Source organism: Martes martes (genome assembly GCF_963455335.1).
Source record: "Martes martes genome assembly, chromosome: 4".
NCBI classification, from domain to species: domain Eukaryota; kingdom Metazoa; phylum Chordata; class Mammalia; order Carnivora; family Mustelidae; genus Martes; species Martes martes.
In genome coordinates, this window is record NC_137891.1 from 176,691,294 (window position 1) to 176,716,410 (window position 25,117).

Sequence of the window (25,117 nt, forward strand, 5' to 3'; positions counted from 1 at the left end):
GTTGGATCTCTAAAAAGCACGTGTAAAATTGTATGTGGAATCCCGTCCCCATTGCTGATCTCTCCTCACAGAATTTTCTTGTCTTTTATTAGGGTGTAAGAATCACTCTTAAAGCCACATATTCAATTCAAAGCAAATATGTGTTCTTTGGTTGTAAATGTGCATTTAATTCTTCACAATTCCTGTAAGAAATGCTAGTCAAAAGGCAGATCAGCAGGTTAAACAACACACTCTCAATTTCCATTCCATCATCGCTTCTAGCTCTGTTAGACTTGAGTCAGTAGCTGGAGGAGCTCAGCAGAAGTGCTTCCTCAGACGCCCCGAGCTTTCCAGCCTCGCTGGCTGTTTTCTCATTTTGATGCCTACATATACTGACCTGGCAAATTCTGCCTTAGCTCAGAAGACATGCAGACCGAGGTCCTGGCTGCCACTTTCAAACCAGCCAGGATCCATTCCTGGAGTCCATGCTGTCCTCATAACCCCTGCTTTGCCTGAACCCCCCACCCCACCCCAAGAGATCTGCTCAGGCATGGACTTCACAGAGGTCTGTGAGGGAGGCAGGGCTTCTGGCCCACAGTTAACACCGGCCCCTCTCCTCACCTGCTACAGAGAACTCACTCCTGTGGATCTGTACTCTGATCTTACCACATCGTTAGTACTAATATACAGAGGGCCTAGTGATTATCATTTCTTTTTAGAGTTTGGCCCCTTGGATTCATCTAGACCACGGGTTGACAAATGATGTCTTGGCCAGTTTGGCCTGCAAGCCAGAAGTGGTTTTCACGTTTTTAAATAGTTGAAACAAATTTAAGAGAGTATTTAGTGACACATGAATTCAAATCTCGGTATATTTACGCATTTCAGACTGCTTTTGTGCTCTAACAACAGTGGAGCAGCCGTGACACAGTATTTACCACGGGCGCTCCGCGGAAAGTCTGCCAGCTTCTCCAGCTCCGCTCTAGTCCAGTTTCTCCCAGCACAGGTGAGAGAACCTCACGCAGGTTACACGATGCACCTGAAATTGCACAGCTAGGGTGAGTTAGTGGCTGCAGACCGTGAACTTTGCCGCCGGCTGTTCCTTCCATTTGCCAAACCAGAGGCCTTCTTTAGTGCTGACCAGCCTCGCCACGCCATCCTCCACGTGCCACCCACCCTCGTGCCTGGGAGCCCACCCCGCCCCGCAGCACTCACAGACCAGCACCACACAGATGTTGCTAAGTTCTTTAGTAATACGCCAGCTACAGCGGAGCCCTCACAGGGCCGCTCTCCAGGAGCAGAGGAGCAGGGCTGCCCGGCACAGCGCCTCGTACTCCAGGTTGGCGAGAAATAACATCTTCATCTTGGTCTCCACGCAGCTCTTCTCTGTGCGCCGGTCAGCCAGCAGGGTGGCGGCCGACTGCTGGAGGAGCCAGCCGATCATCTTGTCTAGTTTCAGATTCCTCAGGGCTAGAGTATGTTCACCCCAGAGGCTTAAATGAAGTACGTTAGCAGCTACTCGGGCAGATGGTCTCTGCAACAGGCAGGGAAGCGGAAGCTTAGAACATCACTGGCAAAGCATTCGACCCACAACCTGGTACGTTAGCAAATTCTTATTTTAGGATCTTCCCTTCTCTGGCCCCAAAACCAAATTCTTGTTCACCCCTTTGTGTCTGCTTCCTAGAATACCCTTCACTCACCGGACACCTGCTGGCTGCTCTCTACCCCTGCTCCAGGCTTTTCCAGGGGCATACCCGTACCCTGTGCAGTCTGCATTGTTGAAATAGCCGCCCCAACAAGGAAGGCCCACAAACCGCCTGGGTCCTAGCACTCTCTGGAGTGAGGGGTCCTCTCCTCACTCGGTAACTGGCAGCAGTGAGCACAGGCTGTGGCCCTGACAGCATGCCGCCCAGGGGGAGGAAGTGGCCGAGCAGCAGCTTGAACCCTGTCCGCCTTTGTGCCCTTCCACGAGGCACTCCAGCTGAACTGGGCCGACGGTGCCCAATCACGGCTTCAAAGATTCCAGCCTTTAAGTTCCCTAATTGATCTCGAAAATGTCCAGATCTGCTCCAGGGAGAGGTCTTCTCATCTGTCTCATTAGGTGTCAACTGTTGTATAAACTACAACTCCATTAAATATTCCTTAAAAATATCTTCTAAGTACCTTAAGCCACTAAAGCCAAGAAGAGTTGCGATGCTGGAATTCTCATTTGGTGGCCGACTCCCCTACTCGTGTTAATACTAAAAAGTTTGTTCTCCTGTACTTGGCCTTTATCTATCTTTCTTTCTTTTTTTTTTTTTTTTTTTTTTTGGGCCTTTATCTTTCTAAGAGGAGCTGTCTGTCACTCTAGTCTTGCCCAAACCTGATCTTTACTCTGGAAGATAAACTTCCACACTCCCTGCAAACCCTGGGGACGGCCTCACCTTGTTGGCCTCTCGCTGGAGCAGTGACCTCACCAGCTGTCTTGCATCCAGAGGCACAGACTCTGGCAGTGCGGGCAGCTGAGCCTCCTGGTAACTGCGGCTTTCAAGGTGGGCCCCGCCCTGGCCATAAAAGGGATTGGAGAGCCCGAAGATTTCGTAGGCGAGTGCACCAACGGCCCAGGCATCAGCCTTGCTGTAGTCGATCACAGCCTTGGGCCCAGGGCAGGCGGTGGACACCTGTTTGGAAAGCAACGGGTGAGTTTCACGCTGCCGGTATTTTTTTTTTAAGAGTTTATTTATTTGATCGACAGAGATCACAAGTAGGCAGAGAGTCAGGCAGAGTGAGAGGGAAGCGGGCTCCCTGCTGAGCAGTGAGCCTGACGTGGGGCTCAATCCCAGGACCCTGAGATCATGACGGGGGCCGAAGGCAGAGGCTTTAACCCACTGAGCCACCCAGGCGCCCCGCTGCTGGCATTTCTATACACTCACGTACCTACATAGCACCTGACTCATGGGCTAATCTGAACTCTGTCCCAAGGAACCCAGAATTTGAGTGAGTTGTGGCTCAGACCCAGAAGAATCTTCTTAGGTTGCCTACTTTATGCTGACAAAACACACATCTCCTGCAAACATTAGGGAGGGCCAGACTAACACACAGGGGAAAGGGACTTGTGCCAAATTAAGAGTCAGAAAAGAGAGGTGTCGGGTAGGTAATGAGGCAGCGAGTCTCGTCCTCCCAGTCAGTGGAAACAAGATGGAGACGTCTGCTGACAGCACAGGACATGTTCCGCAAGACTCACCTCTGGAGCCATCAGGCAGCCGTTTCCACCCCGATCCACATACCAGCTGGTGAAGGGCAGCTGCAGGCCGGTGCGCTCGTCAGCCAGGCAGCAACCAAAGTCTGTGATTACCAGCCAGGGGCAGCCATCTGGGGAGGGGCCAGGCAGAGGTGAGTGACTGATTCTCTCCTGAGGGGCCTTCCTTGGAGCCCTACCACGGACACCAAGACGTGGGTGAGGGGCTAACAGGGACGCGGTATCAGCCCAGGAGTGCTGGCCAGCGAGGCCCAGGTGGGCGGCCACTCACTAGGGCGCTCAACGGGAGGCCAGCTACAGGAGCCCAAAGATGTCTCCGGGGAAACCAAAGCTCTCAAGCAAAGAACTAGATTAAAGTTGGGCTCAATGTAACTGATCAAGTAATCGGAGCTGTCCCAAGACTGAAGGAGCTGCTCCCGGTTTACTCAGCAGATGGCGCTTAGCTCTGATGCCCCAAAGATCTTTGATCTGAACTTGAAACCCCAAGTCCAAACCTAAGAAACGGGTATGTTGGGGTTTAGTTATTTGTAAAAGGATTCACACAGACTTCCTTCAAGAAGCTAGTTCCTCTAGCAATTTAATGGCCCATTACTTTGTCTTCCAGCTCAAAATTTACCCGACCTCTGGCTGTCCTTCACAGGTTAAGTGGCCATCCAGCCTCCACTTCGGTGCTTCCTGTGTGGGGAGCTGGGAGCTCATTGTTTCCAGAGGCAGCTGGGCTTACATTCGGACAGCTCCCACTGTCTGAAAATTCTTTTTTCTGCTGAGCTAAATCGACCTCTCTTTTCTTCGAGAAAACTTCCACCACTGAGGTTTTTGTTCCGTAAGTGGGCAACAGAAGGAACTGGGGGACTGACTATTAACCATCATTCCAAAAGCCCCACAAAGAGAAGAAAGTCCCCATTTTGAAGGAGAGATTGCTCATCTCTTGGGTACAGAGCTAAATTAAGACATAATTTCTAGTAGGACATAAAACCCGAAAGGACTGAAGGGTCCTAAGTGTCTGCAGAGCCGAAGTCTGGTGCCCCTGGAGATCTGGGAGGGTAGGGCCAGGACCCACCTGCATCCAACTCCACGAGGATGTTGTCAGATTTTAAGTCTCTGTGCGCAACGCCCTGTTGAACCAGATGATCCACGGCCTCCAACAGCTGCAAGATCATCACGGTGGCGAGGCGGGGGCTTGGGGTGTGCTCACGAAGGTACTGGCGCAGCGTACAGGGGTAGCTGGTGGAGAGGGTGACAGGGCCTCTGGCTGTCGCACATCAGTGGTCCCCCCAACATCTTATTTACTATTAGGATGATGGCCCTCCCTCTTCTTGGAGTTTTTTGATCTTCTTCCCCCCCCCCCCCCGCAGTATTCTGTTACCACCCATTACCCTGAAGTCAGGGCGGGAGAGCTGGGGCCCCACATGACGGAAGTAATGGAACAGATGCTCCTTCCTCATGCCAGTGACAGCCATGCCAGGAGGTGTAGGGGGTTAGGGAGGAGAACTGGTTTTACACAACTGGTAAGGCAAGCCATAGAGAGGGGCAAGGGTCAAATGGACTAAAAACACTGGTGAGAACTAGGTTCTGAATGAAGAGGAGACTCCATTTTCATGAAAGGTCACCCCAAAGGAACCCCGCCTCCTGGGATACTATGTCCTCAGCATGGTTGAGGGCCCCCCTCCTTGCCAACGGGGGCTCCAGGTGCACAGAGTCACGACTAGCTCCTACTTACTTCTTCATAACAAGGAAGAGCGTCCGCCCGTGGCCCAGGCCTTCGGGGTGAAGGTGTGGGGGCAGCACATCGGGGTAATCGACCAGGGCGCCTGGCAGCAGTGGTACAGAAGAGGTGAAGGCACGGAAGACCCGGATGATGTTGGGGTGAGGGGCCAGTTGCTTGGGACCTCCCTTGGATCTTCTATTTTGGCCAAATGGGACAAATATAGGAATCCAGTATCAGACAAACCGGTTGGAAAGATAATCATGCCATGATAAATACTGACATTCACCCATTTTTTAATTTATCAAATATATACTGTAGATCTGCTGTGTGTTGGGTACAGAACCTGGTGTTAAAGTGAAAAAACAAACCCATAAATATGACTTGTCACATCTGATGACTCCCCTGGTCCATCCGTCTCCATCCATCAATCCCCACGCAGTGGAATATGGTGGTTAAGAGACTGGAATCATGACTATATGGTTTGAATTCCAGGTCCGCTACTGTAAGCCTATGGCCAGGTTCCTTCTCTGGGCTCAGTCTCATTGCCAAAGGGAATAAGGTAGTAACGTTAAGTTGTAAGGTTAACGCTTATATAAAGGACCTAGAATCTCTGGTGGCAGATTCTGGCATAACCCTTAAAGTGTAGTATGAGCTCAAACCTTTGTTGAGGGGCACCTGGGTGGCTCAGTCAGTTAAGCATCTGCCTTCGGCTCAGGTCATGATCCTGGGATTCTGGGATGGAGCCCCGCATCGGGCTCCCTGCTCAGTGGGGTGTCTGCTTCTTCCTCTCCCTCTGCCTCTACCCTTCCTCCTGCTCTTTCGTGCCTTCTCTCTCTAATAAATAAATCTTTTATTTTATTAAAGATTTTATTTATTTATTTGACAGACAGAGATCACAAGTGGGCAGAGAGGCAGGCAGAGAGAGAGGGAGAAGCAGGCTCCTCGCCGAGCAGAGAGCCCAATGCGGGGCTTGATCCCAGGACCCTGGGATCACGACCCGAGCCGAAGGCAGAGGCCTTAACCCACTGAGCCACCCAGGCGCCCTTCAAATAAATCTTTTAAAAGACCCCACAAAACCTTTGCTGAATGAATGAACAGACACAGATGCAGTTTATAGTGAAGTCACCTGCCTGCCCACCTGTCCCCTTCAGGGAGCCCCAAAGTCTCACAGCCCTGCTGAGGAGCACAGTGGCTGTGTTCTGCATGGCGTGAGTCAGCCTGCTAGGTCTGGGCCCCACCCCACAGCCAGTACTCTCACTGGGTGGGATCCTAGCTTCAGGGCAAGAAGCCTGCTGTCACATCCGAGACACAAATGGTTGGTGGGAAAAGGGATGAGGGCCAGTTCATTTCTCTTTTTGAGGAGCACTAGTGAAAAAACATGGTAGTAACTAAGCAGTCAGCAGTGGAGCTGAAGGTGAAGCATGCCATGAGGCTTGACCGGGGCCACGGGAAGCCAGAGAGATGTAGAAACCAAAGGCACACAGACACAGAAGAACGTGGGGTAAGAAATAAGGACACTGGGGGGCACCTGGGTGGCTCAGTGGGTTGGGCCTGTGCCTTCGGCTCAGGTCATGATCCCAGGGTCCTGGGACTGAGCCCCGCATCAGGCTCTCTGCTCAGCGGGGAGCCTGCATCCCCGCCCCACCCCCCTGCCCACCTCTCTGCCAGCTTGTGCTCTCTGTCAATAGAGATAGATAGATAAAATCTTAAAATAATAGATAAATAGATAAAAACAGATAAATAGAATCTTAAAATAATTTTTAAAAAGGAAATAAGGACACTGGGGTGGCAGAAAGCAGAGAATGGAGCAGAAGTCCAGAGACATGAAGCCAACACTAAGGGAGCAAGATGCCCGCCCCTGTCTTAAGATCGGCCTCAGTTCCCGAGCTGTGGAGTCAGTCCACGTGCAGCCTACTGCTTTCTCCTGAGTCCATCTGAGAGCAGCTCTGTAAGTAATCAAGGGAGTTAAAGCGTTGTTCCTAGCCTGGGGCCACTGGGGCTAGTGGGAGAATCGGGATCACGGCTCAAGGCTGTCCATGTCACAGTGGGAGAGCTCAGCCCAGTTGTCGTGGGAGCCCAAGGGCAGAGTGGCTGCGCGAGGTATGTGTACGTGTGGGTGTGTTCGAATGGACGCACGGAGTGGGACAGGAGGCTGTGGGGAGGGCAGCCCGAGGAGAGCTAACTGTACAGAAGATGGGCATGGAGGAGTTGGCACGTTCGTCGAGGGCAGTATGGATTCAGTATGGTGGAGCACAGGGTGTAAACGGGACAAGATCAGAGATCAGGTGGGACCGGCAGGAGGAGCAGATTACAAGGGCTGAGCCTGACATCCCTAGATGGGCAGAGAGGGTAGACGGAAACACGCCCAGAGAGCTCTCAGGGTCCGAGTCACTGACATCATCGGTACCTTAGGTAACAGACCTTCTGTCAAATTCATGGAATCATTTGATGGACATTTACTGAGCTGTAGGGACAGAAAAGTCCTGCCCTCAGAGGGCTCACAGTACAACGGGAGAGACAGAACAAAGACGTCTATGATTTAAGGTCAGACGGTGAGAAATGCTACGAAAAAACAGAAAGCAGGGTAAGGGACCGGAGGCCGACGGGGGGCACTTCAGGTGGGAGGACTGTGCAGCCTTGGCCGCAGACGTCAGCAGGCCGGAGTGAGCACAGAACCGCCTGAGGAAAACCACCTGAGGAAAAGCAGCAGCCCTTCCCTACAAAGGACTAAGGAGAGAAGGACACCAAGCCCACCAAGCAGCCGCTTCTGCTGGCCCACATGGCCCCTTGGGCACATGAGAGTCTTCCCGACCACGGAAGGGGCTTTCCACTTGCTTTCTCAAGTCCCTGCGTCTGTGCCCCCTGCTTCTGACAAGCAGCCGAGACGCAGCTCTTCACAGGGCCTGCAAGCAGGAAAACGAGCACACTGCCTGTCACAGAGCTGGGAGCGCGGGCTGCCACCCATCCCTCTTCCCTCTGTGGAGAAGGCAGCACTGATGGTCCCTTCGAGAGGCCTTTCTGAATGGGTTCCCCTCAGCACCCGAGCATCCATGATTCTAGCACTTCCTACCCTGACCTCTGCTCCCGACTCGTCTGGTTCCTCTGCCACACACACAACTCTTGGGGAACAGGCCGCATTTTTTTAAAAAAATATTTTATTTATTTGACAGACAGAGATCACAAGTAGGCAGAGAGGCAGGCAGAGAGAGAGGAGGAAGCAGGCTCCCTGCTGAGCAGAGAGCCCGATGCGGGACTCGATCCCAGGACCCTGGGATCATGACCCAAGCCGAAAGCAGAGGCTTTAACCCACTGAGCCACCCAGGTTCCCCAGGCCGCATTTTTTTAAAGCTCCTGGCATTGCCAAGACTGGAATGAGGGTTATCTGCGTCAGGGACAGAGCAGCCGGTAGGGATGAGTGGCGCTCCCCTTGGGCATTACTTAACAATCAGAAGTCAGGTCGATTTTCCAACATTCTGAATTGGGCATTCTGGGACGGCCTGCTCTCTCTGCTCCAGGGTGAACCAGCCATCTGCATCTACAGTTGGAGTCGGAAGATCTGCACTCTTCCCCAGGCCGAGTCATCCAACTACTACAAAGCCACCATTAACTACACCACTTACCATCTATTACACGTCCGCCGGACGCCGCTCTGAGGACACAGGTGAGGATTTTGCTAAGAACTCACAGCCAGTCTGGTCGGCAGACGAGTGCTTACCTGTACGTGACCGCTCCATACTCCCCGCCCAAGGCCACTCGACTAGCTGGGACTAGCTCCTGGCTCATGGTACTAAAGATGGCTTCACTGGAGGAGCCCGCCTGGAACACAGTCATGAATTTGGAGTTACACAGACCTGAGCATGTCCAAGTCCTCCATGCAATCTGGATTAGACAGCTACTGCCTAGAATTATTTGAGGTTTTTTTAAAAGATTTTATTTTTAAGTAATCTCTACACCCATGTGGGGCTTGAACTCACAACCCCAAGATCAAGAGTTGCATGCTCCACTGACTGAACCAGTCAGGTGCTCCCAGAATTGCTTTTGATATTCAAGTTAGGATAAACTCCCTGGGGGTATCCGGGTGGCTCAGGTTATGTTCTCAGGGTTGTGGGATTGAGCCCTGTGGGGTGGGGTGGGGTGCTGCTCAGCAGGGAGTCTGCTTGTCCCTCTTCCTCTGCCTCTCCCCCTGCTCATGCTCTAATAAATAAAATCTTAAAAAAAAAAAAGATAAAATCACTGAAATAGCAAGTCAAGCTAGTCCCTCCAGGAAGAGAGAGGGCAGAGATGCCATCTGTGCCAACTCCCAGGGGGTTTCAACATCTCACCTCAAACTCTTGACAACTCAGGTGCCCAGGGTAGGAAGAGATGGCAAGATAGGGGGAGGGAACTTTCTTCCTGCCATCAATGCCTCTGGTCACCCCCAGGCTCCAACTGGCCACTGGGTCACTAAGACTCGCCCCTGCCGGCTGCCTTCAGCGGACAGGCAGAGCCAGACAAACCTGCCCTGGATAAGGCTGTGCTGAGGCTTTCCCAGCCCCTCAGTAAAAGGGAATAACAGCAAGAACCAGTCAGGAACCCTCTAGTGAGTCAAGTCATTTAGCTTTTGTGAGTGCAGTAGTCAGTATGCGCATCTGGAAGCTTTGATGCTAACCCTGGCTTTGCACAGGCAAAGGCCTTGGCTACCTGTTAGCTAATCACCTAGCTTGGAAAGGCAAGAGTCTAATAACCTTCATCCCCCAGATCAAAACCAGAAACTCAATTCTTCAGTGTCCAGCGTGAGCTGCCACAGCTGTGTCCCAGCTTAGGCTTGGGTGGATGCTCTGGGCAGGAAAAAGAACATCGGGCCTTGATTAATTTTCTAAACCCACATATATAGCAAGAAGAGAAATAAATTGCTCTAGACGAAATCTTTGTTTTTGTGGAGGGAAAACACTTAGTTTCTCTAAGCCTCGAGTCGTCCCAGAGTTGAGAGCAGAGAGGTGACAAGCAAGCCTTTGATCTGGAGGGGAGGTTGAAGGGGGAGTCTGGAGGACAGGAGTGTGGCCTCTCCTCTCCAGTGAGGCAGGTCAAGGGAGGGAGAGAGGGAGGATGGTGGGAACTGCAGACCCAAATTCAGCAAACTGGATCATGAGGAACAAGGGGCTTAGGCACCTGCTGCTGTGTGTGGACCAGACCAGAAGCATGGGCATCACCTGAGAACTGGTTAGAAAGGCAGAATCCCAGCTCCACCCCAGGCCCGATGACCAGAATCTGCCTTTTAACCGGATCCTCAGGTGACTGGCAGACATTACAATCTGAGAGTGCTTCCGACTCTTGCATGAGTGGGCAAGGAAGCCTAACCATACAGGTACCTGGGCTGTGGAGAGCCCGCCTGCCTGCCTCCTGGGAAAAAGCACTGGCAGGTCCACCAAGATTGGGGCTTGTTTTTGTTTGTTTGTTTTTTGTTTTTTTTGAAGATTTAATTTATTTATTTGAGAGAGAGATCACAAGCAAGGGGAGGAGCAAAGGGAGAAGCAGACTCCCCCACTGAGCAGGGAGCCCAATGTGAGGCTCAACCCCAGATGAGCAGAAGGCAGACGCTTAACTGACTGAGCCACCCAGGTACCCCTGGTGTTTTGAGAAATGCCCAATTCAGAGATGAAAGGCTCCCTCCTTACCGAGATATTCCACATCATCTTGATGGCCAAGGGAAAAGCAGGGGCTGAAGCTGGCTCCTCTTCTCGTGGAACGACATCTGGGTCTCTGCCTGGAAGAGGCCTGACGCTCTTCACCACCTCCAGGCTCTGGGGCAACACAGGCATGGTGGCTTCATACACAGCAGCACTGCAACCCTTGCCAATGGACTGCCCTATCAGATACTCCTCCAGCCGGAAGCCCTGCCAGCGTCGGGTGTCCAGAGGGTCAGGCAGCAGCTTGTTTTTCTGGGTAAAAATTGCCTGTGAGGAACAACACACGCACCATGAGCCAGGATGTCTATTAAGGCCCAAATGAAGGGTGGTGGGGGAGGGGAGAGGCAGAGCCAGGCATGATCTTCACTGACAAGACCAAGGGCTAATAAAAACGCAGCCAAACTGGGTTTTACTGCTCATCCTGGGCTTAGGCCAAGTTCCCTTTCTCTCCCATCATTCAGAATAATTTTTTCTCAAATTCTGTGCCTTCACTGCAATCAGAGACCGCTGAGCACGGAACCTGCATCAGTCAAGAAGTCAAAACGTTGCCCTGCTGCAGCTGGCACGCCTTGTCTGTCAAGCTCCCCGCACAACCTTGGAGGCTTCTGATCACAGAGACAGCTCTCTGTGCAGGCAGCTACGGGATGATTCTCGGGCAGCTCTCCTCGGACCTACGGAGGAGATCTAGGGCTGCTGTTTGGCTAAGTCTGTGTCCACCACTAAAGCCTCCGTAAAAGGTTTTGGAGTCTTTGCATGGGCCGCCAGCCTGGCACCTTGATCTGCCTGATCATTCCCACGGGCAATCAAGCAGTCCCATTTCTGGTGTCCTTGGCAGCGGACAGTATCTGCCTCCTTGGGTTCCAAAACAGCTCTAATAATTCTAAAACATCTGAAGTCCACCTCAAGCTGTCCAGCTTCAGTGTGCAGGGCTTCAGAAGAAAGGGCAGCTTTAGGGAATGGGAGAAAATTGGAAAGCTTAGTTTGGAGAATCATAACCAGATACTGGAGGAAACCAGAATTTAGGATCCAGCCCAGTTTTAGAGGCAAACAACAAACACCCAAAGACAGTTGCTTTAACTTCCACAAATGTGTGATTTCTCTTTCTAAAATCACCCTCATTTCCACCCAAGATAGCCAAATTAAGACTCCAGTCTTAACAACCTTGGCCTATTTATTTACATAAGTGCTGCAAGAATAAACAGTGATTGGCCATATAGGGTTTGCTTTATTTTTAAACAGAAAATCTGCTTTGCCAGAACTTCTCATAAGGAATTTCAGAACTTTTAATAGTCTCTGAAGGCTAAGAAGCCAAGCCAAATATCTGCCATCAGACTCTGCCTGCAACACCTATAGGTTTGGGTAAATTCCTCTCTTCTTGAGGTCCCCAAAATAACCCGAGGTTCCTGTACCTGCAGGAAGTGATCTTAATTCACCTGGTAAGGCTTCTGGGAACCCTATAAGCAAGGTACTAGGCTGATTTTTCCAAGGGGCTTCATTGGCTCCATAAAGTCAATCTTAGTTCCTTAAAGCTGCCTGGTCATATCGGAGTCTATGCATGTCACCCTCAAAGACGATATTCCAGCCAAAGCCTTGGTAATATAACCAATGATTCCAATCGTGTCCTATCATAAGAACAGATTCTTACTGAACTTATGCAAATAAATACATTGCCATGAATACATAAAAATGCTCATGGAGAGTTTCTGAATCTGGAGGAATCAGGTGGGGGGAAAAAGATAAATGTTTCACATTTGTCTACAAAGGAATATTTTACCAAATTTCTGCAAGTCATAACAGCTTAGGAAAAACAGTTTCCTTAAATCTGAAAAAGCAAACATTAGAGAACTAGCAACATTTCAAACAAGAGTAATCATCTTCCTCAGTTTATTCAGTCCCATGTTACTAATTCTTGTTCTGCTTGAATGCAGTTTTCCTGTTAGTTCCTGAAATTCTTACTCAGTTTGGTTTTACGATCTTAAAGGTATCAGAGACCTGTACTTGTGAAAAGTCCTTTCCACAAATCTCCTTGAAGCTGAAACATATCTGTAACAGCATCAGAGTAAAACAATGACTGTAAATGACAAAGGACTAAAAATGGCCATGGTTTTTCTGTGACACACAACACTTCAGTAATTAGAGTAAGTGATAATGGGGTGCCTGGGTGGCTCAGTGGGTTAAAGCCTCTGCCTTCGGCTCGGGTCATGGTCCCAGGGTCCTGGGATCGAGCCCTGAGTTGGGCTCTCTGCTCAGCGTGGAGCCTGCTTCCTCCTCTCTCTCTGCCTGCCTCTCTGCCCACTTGTGATCTCTGTCTGTCAAATAAATAAATAAATCTTAAAAAAAAAAAAAGAACAAATGATGATATTATACCAGGACATATCAAAACCTTGGAAATTTTGCATAATTTCTGGAACAGTTATCGCATTTATCCATATAACATAATCTAAGGTTTGTCACCACTTGTTTGACAATGCTTTCCACGTAAGATGCCAAACAAACAAGCCTCATTAATAAAAAAGATTTCATTTAGAAGCGGAATCTTGGGAATTTGGTCAAAAATATCATAAGGTTTTACAGCACATGCCTAAACAGGATTACAGATCATTACAAAACTTAATACTTAATTATCTACTTAACCAAGGTGGCAATAAGATTCTAAAGGCAAAGAGAGCTCTCTATAGAGCAAAACTTAGCTCTTTTAATATTAAGACTCAAGTGTGAAGTAATCAAAGACCTAATGAAGACAAAACATGGAAACTTTTCTTCTAGGAAGATTAAAGATAAAGAAAAAAGCCTTTGTTTATAATTTCTTATTAAGAGTAGACCAATAACTAAGAAAATGGTCATTTTAATAGGAAAACCAAATTCTAATCTTGTATTGATGTACTTCTGAGAGTAAAACTCATTCATTCTAACAAGATGAATTTTTTTTTTAAAAATGTATCAGTCCCAGGGCACCTGGGTGGCTCAGTGGGTTAAAGCCTCTGCCCTCAGCTCAGGTCATGATCTCAGGTCCTGGGATCAAGCCGGGCATCGCATCTGACTCTCTGCTCAGCAGGGAGCCTGCTTCCTCCTCTCTCTCTGCCTGCCTCTCCACCTACTTGTGATCTCTGTCAAGTAAATAAATAAAATCTTAAAAAAAGTTAGAATAAAAATAAAAATTAAAAAATGTATGCAGTCCCTCTGCTGTCCTTCCCTGTCATGGCGTGTTGACATACACTGAGACAGAGCCAGCCGGGGTGCTGCATGGATCTGCGCCTTTGTGGTGGGTGCTGGGATGTGCTGGCCAGAACCCCCAGCAGGAACGAAGGACCTTCAGTTGTGGGAATGTAGCCAATAGCCCTCAGCTCTCGGCGGTCACTAGAGAAGGCCCTGACTGAAGACAGCTGCCTTGCTGAGGTCATGCCCTCTTCCCAGGTGGTCTCAACCAACGACTGTTCAACAGGAGTATATAAAATCCAATTCTGGATGGTAATCCAGCTTTTGGAACTCCTCAGAGAATGGGCTGAGGCTTCTGCTGATGTTGTGTCACTGCTCGACCTTTGCCTGATTCTGTTCTCTTAACCGTCTGTCTTTTCCCCAGCTGTCGATCACTCCGGAATAAACTTCTTGACTAATCTCCATAATCTTGGTCCCAACCATGCACAGAATTTCTTTCCAAAGATTCCCTTCTCACAGACCTTCTACAACTTTTCTTCTTACGTTCAGGTTTTGTCCTAAGTTTTCCTTCTTTAAACAATCAGTCACACTTTCCTTGCATACAGGGTTGTTTCTCCTAAAAGAAGCCAAAAACAAACCTATGTTTCTTCTCAGTAATTATGTTTATATTATCCATAATACTTTGTAACACGAACCTATCTTTCAGTAAATACATGCAGAACAAAAGTTCTACCTCTACTATTAGAAACTTCAAAAACATGTCCATTGTAATTAAGCCAACAACCTTAAATTATCTTTAATATTGAATGTTTTCCCAGATCACATGAACTTGAAAGTATTTTTCTTGGTATCAGAATGTCCAATTCTTTTTTTTTTTTTTAAAGATTTTATTTAATTGAGAGAGAGAGAGAGAGCACAGAAGGAGAGGAAGAAGCAGACTCCCCGCTGAGCAGGGAGACTGATACAGGGCTCCATTCCTGGACCCCGAGATCTGAACTGAGCTGAAAGCAGATGCTAAACCAAATGAGCCACCCAGGCACCCCTAGAATGCCCAACTCTTACAACCACTTGCCTTTACACCAACTAAATTGAGCTCTTCTACAAATTAATTTTGGCACCATCATCCAGAGGTAGAGAAAAAAAAAAAATCTCACATTTCCAACGTGCATACATGGACAAACAAATACACAAATGAGATGCAAACAAAATCTTAAAGGCCCAATTTCCAAACATATGATTTATGGCTCCATTAATTGGGGATTTCTCTCCAGTCTAATGAATATTATGATAAGCAGTGTTGCAAAACAAAGACTGCCCAAGTTTGGGCTGCACTGGGGAATCAAATTCACTTTCCATTTTCCAATTAGAACATGGCTGGTGTTGTCCAAAGATACCAAAACCTGCATCAACAGAGAAACCAAATGGAGTCATGAGTGCCTCTGTGAGTATGGGTTCCTCCTCCAAAGCTGGGGCTTTACCCACTGAACGGAAGGGCTCCCTAGTCAACTCTCAGACGAGCAGGCTGTGGCTCAGAGATCCACAGCAGTCCCCGAGCTGGAGGCAACCCACCAGGAAGAGGAGATAAGCTCACATGGCCTTGTACACGAAATACTCACTTAGAGACACGTGTCCAAACTGAAATCAAAAACTGCTTCCTTGCTGCAAGAGTTCAATTAGGTGCCTACGGCTGGCAGTGCCCAGTGGGGGTGCGACTCTGGGGACAGTCCCTAGGACAAAGAGCCTAGGTCACCGCATTCCCCACACTAGCCACGGTAGCCGGGGTATAACTCCTGCTGACTCGCAGCAAAATCACTGAGACAGCAAGGTAAGGGGTTTTTTTTGTTTGTTTGTTTGTTTTTTTTTTTTTTTGAGAGGCCACCAAGTAAGGTGGGGGCGGTGGGAAGTGGGGAGAAGGCTCAAATCTGCCTCCCTGGGGGAGGAGAGTCAGGGGTACTTCACAGCAAGTGGAGAAAGCCTGGGTAAAAACTGCAGCTGTGCTTATTAGTGCCATTAATCCTTTGGTTACCAGCTCACGTTCACAGGTCACTCATCCGCTCAAACACCTTTTTTTCAGTACCTTGGCCTAGTGCTTCCTATTTGTGGAAGCTCACTGGGCTCTACTGTGCACTGCCTGTACTCACCTTCATGCGCCTCTCTCCAAACCTGTTTCTGTGAAGTGGTTCGGCCTGGCCCACCCCTACTCATCCAAGTCCCACCTGAAGCTCCTCCCTCCTCTAGAACCAGACCGGACAGCCCAGCCCACAGCAACCTGACCTGGAGGATTCCTACAGCACTGGGTACCTATAAGCTAATACACCTTGTGGGAGAAATTTTAACTTAAGAAAAAAAAAAAGAGAGTCTACCTTGCCTTGCCAAATAGTTTTTAAACTCCATGGAGCAGAAGCAGTGTTCTGTACAGTAATCCTTTATCAACCATGGCTTTGAGAATGAGACATATATTTTTAAAAGATTTTATTTATTCATTTGTCACAGAGATATCACAAGTAGGCAGAGAGGCAGGCAGAGAGAGAGGGGGAAGCTGAGCAGAGAGCCTGATTCGGGGCTCGATCCCAGGACCCTTAGATCATGACCTGAGCCAAAGGCAGAGGCTTAAACCACTGAGCCACCCAGGATGCCCCTATTTTTTAAGTTTTAATTTTGAAATAATTTAGACTCACAAGAAGTTGCAAAAAAAAAAAAAAATCTGCACAAAGTGTCCTGTGTCCCTTCGCCCAGTTTCCTTCCATGGTGTCATCTTATAAAGCTGCAATTCAATATCAAAACCAGGAGAGTGAATTGGTACACTACTATCAACTAGACTACAGACCTTACTTAAGTTTTCACCATCTTTTAAAACCTGCATTCATTCGTGTGTGTGCGTAGCTCTTTGCAACTTTTTTTTTTTTTAAAAATGTGACATTTAATATAAAGAATTAACTGGGGGGCGCCTGGGTGGTTTAGTTGGTTAAACATCTGCCTTTGCTTGGGTCATGATCCCAGGGTCCTGGGCTCCTTGCTCAGCAGGGGAGCCTGCTTCTCCCTCTGCCTGCCGCTCCCCCGCTTGTGTACACCCTCTTTCTCTCTCAAATAAATATTTTTTAAAAAAATAATTAATTGACTTTAACAGCAAACAGAAATAACAAGAGATTCACTGGTAAGGTGCCTTGGCATTGACTGGAAATCCCCCTTCTAGGGTGCGGTGGAGAGTCATTTGCAGGGAGGCGGTGTGGGGTGGGGGGAGCTGCCGACCACCCGGCAGGCACTTCGAGAGCCACATGCTGGGGAGGCCGCAGGCCATGCAGGTGCCCAGGAGCCCACAGAGCAAGCAGATAGGTGGGGAACCAGGAAGCGAAAGCCCTTCCTCCTGCAATCTCTCCTGGACCCTCTCCTGACAAATCTTACCCTGTCACTTAGCAAAGGAAAACATTTCAAAGGCCCAGGTCCATTTTCACAGAGCAAACAAGAAAGCTGAATTTGGAGCTGAGTCAATAAACTGGTAAGGGGGAACACTGTGGGACTCAGGGCACTGCCGGAGTTCAGCGACTGTAGTGCAGGGATGCTGCAGCATGCGGTGAGCTGAGCAGTTTCATGCAGGGAAGAACCAGCCCGGAAATGTGCCAGGAGCCCCTGTGTATCAGTCAGGGTCCCGGCAGGAAACAGCAGCACACTCAAATAAGGACACTTTGAGAAAAGTCTCTGGACAAAAGAGCAGAGTTTCTGGACATGGTGGTGGGCAGGGTTGGGAAACCACGGGGAGTGCAGCTCCCTGGTGCTGTCTACATCCTCCAGGCCTGAAGAGGCAGGAAGTGGAACCCAGGAGTGAAGCGTGCGAGAAGAGCTGCCCAACAGGATGACAGGAGCTGTGACCTTTCAGCACAGCCACAGCCCCTGAGGTGGGGAATAAATACCCCAACCTCATGCTCTGCCCTCTGACCCGCCAGGCCACATCCCTCAGCCCACTCCAACCTCCACGCTGAGTGAACCCAGATGGAAGCCAGAAGTATGGAGAACTGTCTGCAGAGCCCGGCCGAGATCCAGCTTGATGGAGGGGGGCCGAGGGCCAGGCAGGGATGGGGCTGACTGTGTCCTGAGACAGCTCCTCTGGCCCAGCTTGAGGCCCTGAGCCCAGTCATCCACAGAACCTCGCAGATGGACAGCATCTCTTCCAACAAGGTCTAAGTGAGGGCCAGGTTGGCCACAGCAGGGAGGTCTGGGACGTCCAGCCTGCGGAGGTTCAGAGGCTGTCCAGGCCTTGGTAGTTGGCAACACAGCTGCTGACATCGACAACAGCCTCTAGGGGCACCATCTGGAACTTCAAGAACTCAAGAGAGAAGTAACCATGTTCATTTGACCATATCCACTCCTTGCCCTGAAACTTGACTGCACCTCCCTGCTTCAGGATGTCACAGGCACCCCCGAAGTATCGCCCCTTGGTGTAGGTGAAGGTTGATTTTTCTGGTGCACCTTCGACACCTGCTTTCAGAGCAGGCACTGTCAAGAGCGACCACATTATAGAAGTGGTCAGCCAGGAACTGGAGCAGGGACCTCCCCTTCTTCTGATTACCCTCTGGGGCCACTGCCCTGCCCAGGCCATGGATGCCGCTGGTACCCCCATTCCAGACCAGGGCCACCAGCTTCAGGGACTCTTAAAGTCCCCGAACTCTTCCTTCGACCTCCCCCCAGTCCTCTCTTAGCCTGCTCCGATCCTGCCCTGGGCGCCGCCATCTTGCTAGGACTGCCAGCTCTACGCAAACGGATCCCATGTACAGATTTGTGTAATCACCACCACAATCAAGATCCAGAACTGTGCCATCACTGCAGAAGAACTCCTTCATGCTACCTCTGCATCGCACTACCCCTAACCCACCCCTGTCCTCTGGCAACACTCATCTGTTCCCCATCTCTACAGTTTTCTCATTTTAAGAATGTTACAGAAATGGGATCATATAGTATGTACCCTTTGGGGACTGACTTTTCTCACTAGGCCTAATACCCTTGAGGTTAATTTAGTTGTTACCTGTATCAATTGTTGATTCTTGGTTATTGCTTAATATTTATGTACAGATGTACCACAGTTTAACAATTCACCTGCTGAAGGATGTTTGGGTTGTTTTTAATATTTTGCTATTATGAATATTGCTGCTATGAACATTCACATGCAGGGTTTAAAATTATTTTTACGAATTGTGTTAAAATATACATAACATAAAATGGACTATTTAAGTCATTTTTTAAAAAAAATTTTTAATTAAGATTTTTATTTTAATTTGGGGCACCTGGGTGGCTCAGTGGGTTAAAGCCTCTGCCTTTGGCTCAGGTCATGATCCCAGGGTCCTGGGATCGAGTCCCGAATCAGGCTTTCTGCTCAGTGGGGAGCCTGCTTCCTCCTTGCTCTCTGCCTGCCTCTCTGCCTACTTGTGATCTCTGCCTGTCAAATAAATAAATCTTTAAAAAAAAAGATTTTTATTTTAATTTGACACAGAGAGAGAGAGAGAGAGAGAGAGAGAGAGAGATCACAAGTAGGCAGAGAAGCAGACAGAGAGGGGGGAAGCAGGCTCCCTGCTGAGCAGAGAGCCCGATGTGGGGCTCGATCCCAGGACCCTGAGATCATGACCTGAGCCCAAGGCAGAGGCTTAACCCACTGAGCCACCCATGCCCCTATTTAAGCACATTCACACTGCTGTGCAACCAATTACCACCATCTACCTCCATCTTCGTCTGGCAAAACTGAAACTCCGTACACATTAAACACTAACTGCCCACTCCCTCCTCCCTCCAGTGCCTGGTAGCCACCATTCTACTTTCTGTTCTGTGAACCTGACTATAAGGACCTCAGGTAAGTGAAATCATACAATCTCTCTCCTCTCATGACTGGCTTATTTTACTTAGCATAATGTCCTCAAATTTCATCTATGTTGTAGCATGTGTCAGGACCTCAAGGCTGAATAATACTCCACTGTATGTAGATACCACACTTCGTTTACCCATTCATCCGCCCATGGACATCTGGATTCTTCTGACTATTGTGAATAATGCTGCTATGAACATGGGTCTAGAAACATCTGCTCATGCCCCTGCTTTCAGTTCTTTGGGGGCATATAACCAAAAGTGGAACTCCTGGGTCAAATGATAATTCTATTTTTAATTTTGGGGGAACTGCCATACTGTTTTCCACAGCTACATCTACTGCTGACAAGGACAGCAGCTGGGGACTAGACCAGATGTCACCTGCCACCCAGACTGGCCAGAGCTCAAACATGAGACACTCTGGTGATGAGTAAGAACTGGAACAAGGGCTGGAAACCAGGGAACATGGGAGACACTGCCCAGTCCTTAACGAGCTGTGTCCTTGGGCAAGTCACCCCATCTTCCCTGACCTCAGCCTTACGCTGTACAACCCAGGCCCTCTGCTAACTCCATGAGCGGTTTCAGACCCCAGAACACTGACCTCCCTGGAAGAAATGGGAATTCAGCCAGCAGATGGCCTTCAGACCTGAACCACAAGAATGGCTTTTCCTGGGTCTCCAGCCTGCGGGACTACCCAACAGATTTTGGATTTGCCAGCCTCCACAACTGCAGAGCCCATTCCTTAAAATGAATCTTAAAAATAAATAAATAAATAAATAAACACATGCTATTGGTTCTGTTTGTCTGGACAAGCCTAATACATATTTTGGTTCAGCAGAAACAGGTCTTTGAGCTGTTTTAGGCATTTACAAAGCCTCCCCTCCCCCATACCCAGTGACTCCTGGTAACTTCATACAGATGTACTAAAAACTGTTAGGCCTTATATTTGCTACGGCTGTTCATAGTTTTTACTTTGGCTTCAGCTATGTCACTAATTGGCTGAACTGTGGAGGCTCAGGTTAAAGGCACAGGCTTTGCAGAGCCAGACTGGGCACTGCTAATAGCTGTGCGGCTTCGAGAAAATTAGTTTACCTCTCTGAGTACTTTTCCTCATCCATAAACTGGGGATGACAACTACCTCAGGAAAAGAAGTATTATGACTTAACTGTCATTACATTTTAGAAAACTTACACAAAGCCGTCAGCCATGCTGCAGCGGGCACTAAAATTAGCAGCATGACTTCCAGAACATGCCGTTTGAGGAAGGGAACATGGGAGGTGCGGGCCCCAAACCAGGAGAGCAGTACCACGGCAAATGAACCTCAACTGCTCACGTCCAACGCATTTCCACCTGGGCCAGAGGAAGAGCTTGGTCCCGTGGTCCCAGGCAGCAGGTGACTCCCAGCCCCGCCCCCGCCCCCCCCCCACTAGCCCCGCCCGGCCCCGCCCCGGGCCGCCGCTCACCTGGATCTCCTGACAGGCCGACACCGCTCGCCGGCCCTCCGCTTGCTTCTCCTCGATGAGGCCCAGGCCCAGCCCAAAAGCCAGAAAGACGGCCCGGCCGCAAGGGCCCGCGCCGCCCCGGGCCCGCACCGCGAACTGCCGCTGGAGCCGCGCCGCCAGCCCGGCCACCGACTGCCGGAAGAAGCGGTAGCGGTCGGGAAGCCCAAGCCCGAGCCTGCGCGACTCCGCGCCGGGTCCCGCGGTCTGGCCGGGGCGTTCTCCGCGACCCCAGCCCGCCGCGGGGCCCGGCCGCTCGGGCCGCCCCCAGACGTACCCCGGACCAGGCTTGGCGGTGAAGCGCAGCAGCAGCGCTCGACCCAGCTGCAGGCCCCGGCCCAGCGCCTGTCGCACCGCCATGGTGGCACCGCGACCCGGTTCCCTCCAGCCCGCTCAGGCGTCCGGGACGCTCGGCACCACAACAAACTTGGGGCCGTGCCTCTGCGCAGGCGCGGGCGCCGGGGGGCGGGGCCTCCGCTCCGGCGGTTCCCCGGCTGGGCGCGAGGGGGCGCCGTGCGCGTACCTGCGTGGCGGGTGCTTTCTCGCTTGTGCACTTTGAACGCAGCGTGGAGGGTTTAAGAGTTTTGAGTGTGAACATCTCGCTCCTGGGCGAAATCGAGAAATTGAGAAAGGAAACGGATATTGATGGACCATCGCCCGCCGCGCCAGACTCTTTACATCTGTTAATTCATTTCATTTTCGCACAGGATGCCATTTTTATGGATAAGGAAACTGAGGCATGGAAAGCGGGGGGTGACAGTCTGTTGTCACATGCGGTGTCAGTCAGAGCTGAGATGAAAGTTCACGTTGCCCTGATTGTTGAGCCTTGCCCACTGCCGTATATGGATGGAGGTTTCTGTGATTTGTCCTGCATAACGGACCACCCTGACCTGCACCCACACAGGCAGGCTAAAGAATGTTGTTTGTGAGACTCGTCCTGTATGAATGACTTCGGGAGCCTGCTTAGTTGACTTTAGGTGGGCTCCAGGTTAGGACTGGCCCTTCTGGGGGTAACTGAGTGGCTCAGTTGGTTGAGCATCTGCCGTTGGGCTCAGGTCATAAGCTCAGAGCCATGGGATGGAACCCCAACTTGAGCTCCCTGCTCAGTGGGGAGTCTGCTTCTCCCTCTCCCTCTGCACTCATGCTCTCTCTCACTCTCAAATAAAATCTTTTTTTTTTTTTTGAGATTTTATTTATTTGATGGAGAGAGATCACAAGTAGGCAGAGAGGCAGACAGAGAGAGAGGAGGAAGCAGGCCTCCCAGCAAGCAGAGAGCCAGATTCGGGGCTCGATCCCAGGACTCTGGGATCATGACCTGAGCCGAAGGCAGAGGCTTTAACCCACTGAGCCACCCAGGTGCCCCTCAAATAAAATCTTAAAAAAAAAAAGAACTAGCTTTTCTGGCCTGGACTCCAAAGAGCTATACATCTTGCCTTATATCCCTTTTGGCTCCAGGCTGGGCTGAGCCCCCAGAATGGAATCCAGGAGTGGGGGTCAAACACACCTAGCCCAGGCTCCTTGCCGTAAAGACATGATAACAGAGGAATGCAGCTTGCTCCAAACTGCATGTAGGCAAACAAATGTTTAACTTCAGACTCCATTATTTGCTGTAGAAGTATGGCCCTTATGGGGACGGTGGGTAGAAATCTCACCTGAGGGGAGGATGTTCAGCCCAGGCCTCTCAATGCAACCTCCAGCCTGGCTGTCTCCAAGGGGCTTCCCCAGCTGATGAGGCTGGATGTTGTAAGAACCTGCAGATGTAACTTTGCCTTATTCTCCTTTACTGCTTCCTAGTACCCTTGTCTGTGTGTAGATTCCTTTGTTTTTCCCTTTCCACTTCTGTCTCTACTAGGTTTTTATAATAGCAATATAGTGTTCCTTTTTCAAAATGGCAAGTTCAGCTATTATGGATTCCTTGAAACACCCATCCCACCACCTCATGCCCTTAGGCTCCTCTCTACAAACCCACAGTCCTCTTCCCTTCTTAGGACCCCCCACGAGAAATCTCGCCTTAAGTCTGCGTTTTTCCAATGTGTAAGCTAAGGCCCCAAGACATGAAGCAGCTTGCCTAAAGTCACATTGCCTATTAGTGGCAAAGCCCTTTTACCCAAAGCCGCTGTTAGGAACGGCTGGTAGAGGGATTTGTACTGAGTGGTTTCTTTTTTCTTTCCTTGACTTTGTTTTTAATGGGAAATTTCAAATATACGCAACAAAAAGAATTTAGTGAACCCCATGCACCCGTTATCCAGCTTCAACAATTACCGACAAATAGCCATTATTTTATTCATTTATACCTTCCTACTAACCCTCCTCCCCCCGTTACTTTAAAGCAAATCCCAGACATTATATTTCACTTATAAATACTTCAGTAGCTATCTCTAGGAGATAAGAATTCTTTTAAAAGATAAACCCCATTAACCATACTATTATCATCTCTAGAAAGAGGAACATGAACTTCGTAATATCATTTACTCTCCAGCTGATATTCAGATCTCCCCATCTTTTTATTTTGGTTTATAGTAATTCAAATTGGGATCCAAACACGGTCTACGTGATTTATTTGGGCCAGTGAGTTATTCTTTAACAAGAATATGAAGCCAACCCTCAGATGTATATTTTGTGGTGGTGTCAGGTTTTGTTTTTTTTTTTAAGATTTTATTTATTTATTCGACAGGCAGAGATCACAAGTAGGCAGAGAGGCAGGCAGAGAGAGAGGAGGAAGCAGGCTCCCCGCTGAGCAGAGAGTCTGATGCGGGGCTCGATTCCAGGACTCTTGAGATCATGACCTGAGCCGAAGGCAGAGGCCTTAACCCACTGAGCCACCCAGGTGCCCCATGTGGTGTCAGTTTTTAAATGTCCCTGTAATCATGGGTAGCTCTATTCCTCACCCCTAAGGCTGGTTGTGAGCAAGAGACCCTGGGAGGTGTGTGAAACGTTTGGGTAGGCGTGGCCACATAGCTTAGTGTGTGTGTGGTGTGGGTGAGCCTCTCTGCAAGGAGACATTTGTCTGGTCTGAGACCCACCTCACCGTTGCTTGAGTAAATAGACACAGCCTAACCCGTTTATTTCAGAGCTCCCATGGGTCCTTCCCGACAGCCCTGGTTCCAGGCTGTGCAGTAAGTAGGGATAGCAGGCTAGCATGTAAAAATGCTAGCCTGTAAATGTAAAAACAGCAAAATGCTTCATCTTTGAATTGATGAATTTTTAAAAGATTTTATTTATTTGAGAGAGAGAGAGAGAAAGGGAGCACACGTGCAAGTAGAGGGGCAGGGGAAGAGGCAGAAGCAGGCTCTCCGCTGAGGAGGGAGCCCAACTCTGGGCTCCATCCCAGGAGCTGGGATCATAATCTGCGCTGAAGGCAGATGCTTAACTGACTGAGCCACCCAGGCGCCCTTGAATTGGTGAATTGAAACATGTTGAAACTAACATAGGCATTAAATGGGAACCTGGTATTTTTCACTCCTAGGTATAGATCAGAGGAATGCATATATATATTTCCCCAAGAATGTTTGGAGTAGTGCTATTTCTCATAGTGTAAAACTGGAAAAACTCAGATGGCCATCTACAGCAGACTGGGTAAATTGTATGTTCACCCAGTGGACTACTAAATAGTCTAAAAGTACCTACAGCTACATGCAACGGCATGGATATATTTCATAAATACACTGATCGGGAAGGCAGGCAAACATAGAAAAGAATGATTATTATGATTCCATCTGCATCAAGTTCAAAGGCAGGTGAAACTGATCTACAGTGTCAGAGGTCAAGAGAACAGTTGGCCTGAGGAGGTACTTACTAGAAGCAGACTCAAGGAGGCTTTCGGGGCTGGTGACATTCTCTTTCTTGATCTGGGTATGTTCACTTGATGAAAGTTCATCTAGATTTACACTCTGGCTTGTGCAATTTTCTGTATGTAACATCTCAATAAACATTTTACATAAGCATCTTTTTAACATCATGAGAACTTCTTTGAAAAGTTCGGTCTAACTCATGGTCTCAACTTTTAAAAAAACGAATTTTTTTTTTT

At 49.3% G+C, this 25,117-nt stretch overlaps 1 protein-coding gene across 2 annotated transcripts; it reads right to left on the reverse strand.

Moving 5' to 3' along the window:
- Positions 1-69: 69 nt before the first annotated feature.
- Positions 70-21,533, reverse strand: PINK1 (PTEN induced kinase 1). Of its 2 annotated transcripts, XR_013966760.1 has the most exons (9): positions 21,055-21,532; positions 10,577-10,855; positions 8,638-8,738; positions 4,935-5,117; positions 4,275-4,438; positions 3,200-3,327; positions 2,400-2,636; positions 1,192-1,510; positions 70-1,015 (listed from the first exon to the last, which is right to left on the reverse strand). XR_013966760.1 is itself a non-coding variant. In XM_080802393.1 (8 exons), exons 1-8 carry the CDS (start codon positions 21,448-21,450, stop codon positions 1,253-1,255), a joined length of 1,746 nt encoding a protein of 581 aa, XP_080658519.1. In that variant the 5' UTR covers positions 21,451-21,533; the 3' UTR covers positions 71-1,252. The 2 variants fall into 2 exon arrangements, 1 of the variants encoding a protein (XP_080658519.1); XM_080802393.1 differs by having other exon boundaries at positions 71-1,510; positions 21,055-21,533.
- Positions 21,534-25,117: the final 3,584 nt, after the last annotated feature.